Source organism: Galeopterus variegatus, unplaced genomic scaffold (genome assembly GCF_000696425.1).
Source record: "Galeopterus variegatus unplaced genomic scaffold, G_variegatus-3.0.2 Scaffold3402, whole genome shotgun sequence".
Classification (NCBI taxonomy): Eukaryota; Metazoa; Chordata; class Mammalia; order Dermoptera; family Cynocephalidae; genus Galeopterus; species Galeopterus variegatus.
The window spans coordinates 171575-178557 of record NW_007729513.1 but is presented as its reverse complement, the minus strand read 5'-3'; the positions used below and the strand labels follow the sequence as shown (position 1 = coordinate 178557).

The following is a 6983-nucleotide window of genomic DNA, read 5'->3' as shown; positions in this document are numbered from 1 at the left end:
TTTTAACCCCCCCCCCCCCCCCCCATGATGATCTGATCGGATACTCTATCACCTCTACTGGCCAACCCTAGATTTTACCATGCTGTAAATAAAATGTTACCCTCTAAATATATCTATATTTATTCATTTCATCCTCCACTGGTTTACGTTTCCTTGATTCGATAAGTTACATTGGCTTGCGCTGATTTGCTGAATCAATTATATTGATTTCGTTGACATAAGGGTACATGTAGAGTTCCTAGAATAAAGGCATCTTCTGTAAGGGATCTTCTTGAAGAATTAATGAAACACAAACATATAAGCGGATCATGTTGTCATTGCTAAGTCTACAGCTCGTGTGAGGGACAGACACCTCCACTAGGGCTTTCTGTATTACCCGGGAACAGTAAGAGCCATCCTGGCTAAACTGTAGGCTGAGAAGCTTTGGAGGCTCCACATTCTGTTTTCCCTCAACCATTCCAAGTTTTCTCCTCAGTCCCATGAACCCCATACTCTCTTCATCCCTACCCCCACAGTGACTCTGAACCTCTCTTAGACCAAACAGCATTTTCATTTTAAAGCAGTTTTGCTGTAATGGTGGGATGGAAGGTGGTGAGTGGATGGAAGGGAGGGAAGGGTGAGGTCAGTGCTGCTGCAGGTGGGGGTGCCACCTCCCCTGGAAACATGCCTGCACTTAGAGTTCTAACTTACTCCAAAGATTTGGCTCTAATTTCTGTCATTCAACCTCTTTGGTTTTATGGGGCCAATAGGGCAAAGTCAACATCTTTGTAATCCTTGTGGGACTCTTCAGGATGAAAACCCAAACCACATACCTGTCCTTTGTGGACAGCATGGGTTGTTCTGGCCTCTTTAAAAAAGATATTGGTTTGTCTTGTTCTTTAGTTGCTGGTTTCATCTGGGTCTCACAAATGCTTAAACACTTGGGAGCTTTGCTTCGTCCTCTGAGGGGTAATTTATTTTGCTGCCAGTTTTTAATCTGTTACTGCCTTATTTTTCATAGTCTTACTGGGAAGGTCATCAGGCACAGAGTGCCTTTTATTTCAACAGTGTAGGAGCAGTTTATCTCTGAGGGCCTGAAATTATAAAATATCTTACAGTATCCCACGCAGTCACCTGTGCTTCGTCTGTGTTTACTTGTTTGTTTTTCATTGTGTGCCCACACAGTCTTCTCATCATGTCTGGCATTTGTCGCTACTGACTTCTAAAAAAGCAGTGAACACTTAACATCCTGTTGATATGCAGGCCATATTTCTATAAAATTCTGCAATGCTCAGAGTATGAAGTGTGTCTGTTTAAGTGAAGATATGTACATTATGTAATTGACAGTTAAAAAAATAATCAGAACAATTTTTCTAAATTAGAAACTTAAAAAAAAATGTTGATGGTACAGAGAAGCCTTGTTGGAAAAACCGTGTAGTTCTGTTGAGGTCAATCCACCTGAGGGTGGCATTGCAGTGCTGTGGGTGGCTTGGTGGGTGGCTTGTTGGAACGGGTTGGAGTTTTCTGTAGTCTTCCCTTCCTCTGAAGCTCTGCTGCTCCAGGTGTGGCCAGTGCCAGGTGCCAATGAATTGAGTACAGAATTGAGAGTGAGCTTTTAGAAACATAGAGCAGTTTGACCAAATGATTTTGTCTGTTGAATCTCATAATAAATTCGGGCTTGTATTTTTTATGTCTGTCTTCTTTTTTTCTGAGTTTAATATTGTTATGGTATTAAAAGAATATATCCAGTTGCAACAGTAGAAAATTTAAAGGGGGTAAATAATCAGACACAAACTGGCTCCATGTCTCAGATTGTGAAGCACTGCTCTAAAGTTGTCTGAACGTCTTCCTCCTCTGCTATCTGATCCTTGAGTGGTCCACCATGAAGCTCGCTCCTCTGGTCTGGGTCACTTCCCTAGATCATAGGTCTGGTCTCTCTCATCTTATGTACAGGCAGTGAATTGACTGCCAAAAAAGCTCTTTCTTCCCCATGTCATAGAGATAATGACATTGCCTTATTTCTTTGCTTTTCATAACATTGGGAAATTTCTCTTAAACTTGATTAGCTTCGTACCAATATCTTGTTCATGTAACTACTAAACGTTGGTTAATCCTGGGTTCTCAAGTGCTTTTAATGAGCCTTGATGTTCATAGATTTCTTAGGCTTTATGGACTGCACAGTTAAATAGTTGAAGTAGTCATGCTTTTTATTGAATGTCAATTTGTATCAGAGGTAGGGTCTAGACAATAGTGATGTTGGTGGGTCATAAGGGAGGCAAGAGCAGATACTGGTTAGGCCACAAGGGATGTTAAGGTTAAAATGAGAGATAAGTTGAATCAAGGAAACAGTTCTACTAATTAAGCAAGGCAAGAAATATAAACACCTCATAGCATTGTGATACTTAATGTTTTGGGGAGGCTGGGGTGGGGGATTTATGAGGTTAAATTTAAAAGTATTTTTATAATGTAGAAAACTGTGTGTGTGTGTGTGTGTGTGTGCACGCACATACATGTGTATTTAGTGTTTTTTTTTAAGAAATACTAGGATGTTATTTTTGAATATTATGGTATTTTTAGCATAACAGTTTAAGATTCTATGTTTATTACTTTACCTAATCTACTCCCAACTATAAGTGTTCAAAGGAAAACTTTTATGTGATTTACAAGTATGTCAGATTTCTTTTTATTTCTTAATTTAGTATTTCATTGTTTTTAGTGGGGTTGCATTGTCAACCCAACACAATGTGTGATACTAATTTGGGATTCTAACGAGATCTATTTAAAACCCTGTACCATGGGACTGCTTCTTGGTTCTTTTTGCTATTTTCCTGCCCTCAAGTAATGTTTGTATTTCTATTTTTGAGAGTATCCCTACCTGGACAGTTTAAAGCAGTACACAAGAAGGTTTTCATCCTCAAAGTTGCTTACTGCTCTGTTATGAGTTGAGATCTTTATAGTTTAAAAGAAGAGCTATTATTAGGCAATTCTGATAAATGTCAGGTTAGTTATACATAAATTAAAAATGTTAGTATACTTAGTTGTGTAGAGAAAGGAAAATTCACTGTTGGCTACAGTGTTAGGAGAGAAGGAAAGATACTTTCTCAGTATTCATTAGTATTGATAGAAATGTCTCACATGTAAGATTTGTCAGATGAAAGGTGTTTATTTAAGCAAATCTAAGTTGTGCTCTGTAGATGCCAAATGGGTAAGTTAGGGGATTAATATCAATGTAGGATTGCAATCAGGAAGAGGCTTGAAGGGTAGTGTCATTTTTTTCAATCTGTTACTATAAAGAGTTTGGACTTAACCCTGTTGGGTAGGGTAATTTGGTGGTGTTGGGAGGGGGTTCGGTTAGACTAGAGAGACACTTTTTGCTGCTGCATCACAGGCTCTAATTGTAATGAACTTCTATGGCTGAGGTTAGATGTGCTGACACTACTTCATTTGGGCAGAAGACTGGACAGTGATGGATAAATAGGCAAGGTGGACTGGGTGGAAGGACACCACAGGAAGGGAACTGGGCATATCGTGACAGTTTCAGATGAAAGCTTAGATTGCTGTATGAATGCAGTAGGGTAATTTGCATTTTCTATTTTACTGTGGGCTGAAATGAAAATACTTAAGATATTAATCCTGTACCTTCAAACACTGCATACAGTTTTTGAGATCCTCAGGCATACGTGCAGGTGGCACACAGGAATGCACTTACGCACTCACATTCCCAGTTTATGCCACGTGTTTTATTATCCATGTATAAAACACAGTCTTTTCACCAAATTTATTGCACTTTAAGGCAGGCATGTGGTTTATGGGAGTCTGCGAGAGATGGAACCTTAATTAGAAAGAGTTTGCGTGAAATAGGGTCTCTTTCCCCTTTTGTGTCATGATTTTATCGCTGCACATAGGTCTATATCCTCTAGTCTCTGCTTAATTTATTTTTAATTTTCTTTTGCTTTTACAGGCCCAGGCTGCAAGCACAAAGGAAGTTTGCCCAATCTCAGCCGAATAGTCCCAGCACAACTCCAGTAAAGATAGTGGAGCCATTGCTACCCGCTCCAGCTACTCAAATCTCTGACCTCTCTAAAAGGAAGCCTAAGACAGAAGATTTTCTTACTTTTCTCTGCCTTCGAGGTAAGACAGCATTACCGGTCCTTTTGCATGGCTCAGCCGAGTTGAAGGAAAAGGTCTAAAAGTGTACATGTGGAGTAAGTGTTCGCTCTGCTCTGTGCCGAGCTCACCTCTCTCCACCTGGTGGAGGGAGAATTGAAAGTACAGAATCCTGCAGAGAGGGTGCTGTCCAGGTGTGGATTTTGAGCCAGCTATTTATTGTCTTCCTATTTCTTCTGTTTTCACTTGACTCTTAACATCCCTCTTGGCTTCTCAACACGTGGTGACACAATTTGTAGTTTTCATTTTTATAAGTTGACTTCTCCCTACCACCCCTTTAAAACCCCCCTACCACCACCAGCGCTACCACTACACCTTCATACACGAAGCCCTGACTTTTCTTTTTGCGTGGTTTAAGTTATTTTCTTTTGGTGGGGGAGTTGTGGATGGGTATGAAGTCTCCTGTCCCCGTGTTTCCTAAGGCCTATTATAAGCCACCTGCCCAGGGGCTCTCCACCCTTCCATCCCTTACTATGTTAAGAAAAGCAGTAGCATAGTGAGCAGTGACAGTATCTGTCCGTAAGTGATAATCAGACCAGTTTATAGAGTGCAAGGCGAGGGCACGATTTCGTAAGAGTGGCCAGGTTTGGATTTAAATGGACTTGTTTGAGAAAGCGTTTATTGCAGGAATGGAACTTTCTAATAGTTGGGAGGAAAGTATACAAAAGATTGTCAAGGGGTTTGTGGAGCTTCTTGCGGAGGAAATGGTAGGGCAGAGCTAAGACTTGGGTGCCATCAGGTGAGAGAAATGAACAGAAATACCAGTCCTTACTATTGGACATTTGTGGGAAAAGCTCAAGGTTCAGGATTCCTGTTTATTTATTTATTTGAACATTTTGAAATAATTACACAAGGATTTAAGTACCTTAAAAATCACTTTTTCCTGAACTATTTTAGAGTAAGTTTCTACCTGATGTCTCATCACCCACCAATACATTAGTATTTCAAATAAGGACAGTCTCCTGCAAACATCAAAAGTACCATGATACAGTACCACCATGCAGGTATGCTCAGAGCTGCTACAGTGTCATTTCTCCCAGGCACTCTTTGTGGCCAGAGGTAACGTGTGTGCGCTCGTGCACATGTACACCCATGCTTACGGAATGTATCCAGAGCTCTGTGTATGTTAAAATCTAGGAGTTAGCATCCATACCTTCAATTTCATTTTAACACCAAAAGCCAGTCCGGCTTTCTTCCTTTCACATTCAACACTGAGAAACCTGGCTCCTATTGTTCTTAATATGTTTATTTTTTTGCTCAGTCTTTTGAGTGTAACCCACCTCCCACCTCCAGTGCCTCCACTCCCCCAGGTGGGGCACTTTTAAACCCCCCATGGTTGCTCCATCTCATCAATCACCTTTGGGGACTGAATTGCCAGGGAAGGGAAAACGAGAAACTAAGGTTTATATTTGACATTATAGGCTGTGTTGGTAGTCCCTGGAGACTCTCAAGCCAACAAAGGAGAGTAATTGTAATCGCGTTACAAATTTTCTAGAGCTGTGGATCATTCAGCCTTGAAAAAACAGAATGAGGTAGGTATGTTTTTACATAGCTCCTTGCTGAAAGATTCTCATGATCCTAGGTGTTGAGTGTGAAGGTGGAAAGGAAGATGGGAGAATGAAATATGACACAATCTGGTGCTGGTTTGGCTGTGAGGGGAAGAGAAGAAAGGGGACCAAGAGGCTGTGAGGCTGATAGGGTGTGGTGTGGTGCAATCAGGGGTGGAGGGGAGTGGGACGAGGGACTCAGAGGAAGGAATTTGAGCTGATGGAGTCTTTGACGGGTCAGCAGTATTATGGGGATGGGACTCTTCATTTGTGACTTTGGTCATACGTGGGTTGTTAATGCAGTTGGAGCCAGATTATTTCACAGGTTACTCATGACCTAATTATTTAGGTTACTTCTTTGGAAAAGGTATTTTGATGTCTGGAATTGCTGTGAGAAGTTTGCTTAACATAAATTGTGAAATAATGGTCTGTGAGTCCTGAATATTCACTGACCATGTTCCTTTAGGATGTTTGAAAATTGCTCTGTTGATCATGGAATCGAGTTATGCACATCTTCACGTTGAAGTGCATGTGACAGTTGTTTTCAGGTCCTGAAGGTGGGGAAGTCAAGAATGATATGAGGGAATATCTCAGTGATTGTATGCAGAGAGGAACCTGTATGTTTGTGCCAGGCATACCTGTGTATACATTTTTTTTTAAAAAATCATGTGTTCTGTGATTCTAAGAGATTTGGAGAGGGCCTTACTTGGAGAGGCATGCTTATTCAGATAAATGGCATCTAGATAGAACATAACCAAGTACCCAGCTCTGACTTCTAGACGTAAGAGAATTGCCTTTTCATAGACACGGTTTACATCTTTGAGATGTCAAATGCAGCAAAGGTTTAAATAAGTGAAACCTAGGAGATGTTTAAAACAATTTTGGAAAAATGCTCTGAGCCTTGGAAATTTATTCCTGCTTTATAAGCCAGGCAATCAAATAGGTTTTGCTATTTGTTTTCAGCTATTGTACAGTAAGGACTCTTATTACACTCTTTTATTATTTCTCCTATACTTTTTAGATGTGAGGTATTAAAAATGAGAGTTACCTTGGCTTTAAAATATCATCTTTTTGTAAGGACAGGTGCGTTTACCTGATCTGGCTCTACAAGCCCAAAATGACAGATGATAACATGTGATACCTTCTTGACCCTGGAATTGTGAAGGATTTGGTGGGATTAGATGACATATTTAAATATGTAATTGCTTGAGCTCATTAAAACTTGTATTTCAAAGTGTACAAGGATTAAATAAATGATCCCTGTCATTTTGGTACTTATAATTTTCTTTT

At 40.2% G+C, this 6983-nt stretch overlaps 1 protein-coding gene across 3 annotated transcripts in view; it reads left to right on the top strand.

Annotated features, from left to right (window-relative positions):
- The window catches only part of JARID2 (jumonji, AT rich interactive domain 2), a 270823-nt gene that overhangs the window by 194949 nt on the left and 68891 nt on the right, over positions 1-6983 (top strand). For all 3 annotated transcript variants that reach the window (XM_008584905.1, XM_008584907.1, XM_008584906.1), the window contains one exon: positions 3941-4110. In XM_008584905.1, coding sequence (XP_008583127.1) covers positions 3941-4110 — 170 coding nt within the window. The remainder of the gene's footprint in view (positions 1-3940; positions 4111-6983) is intronic.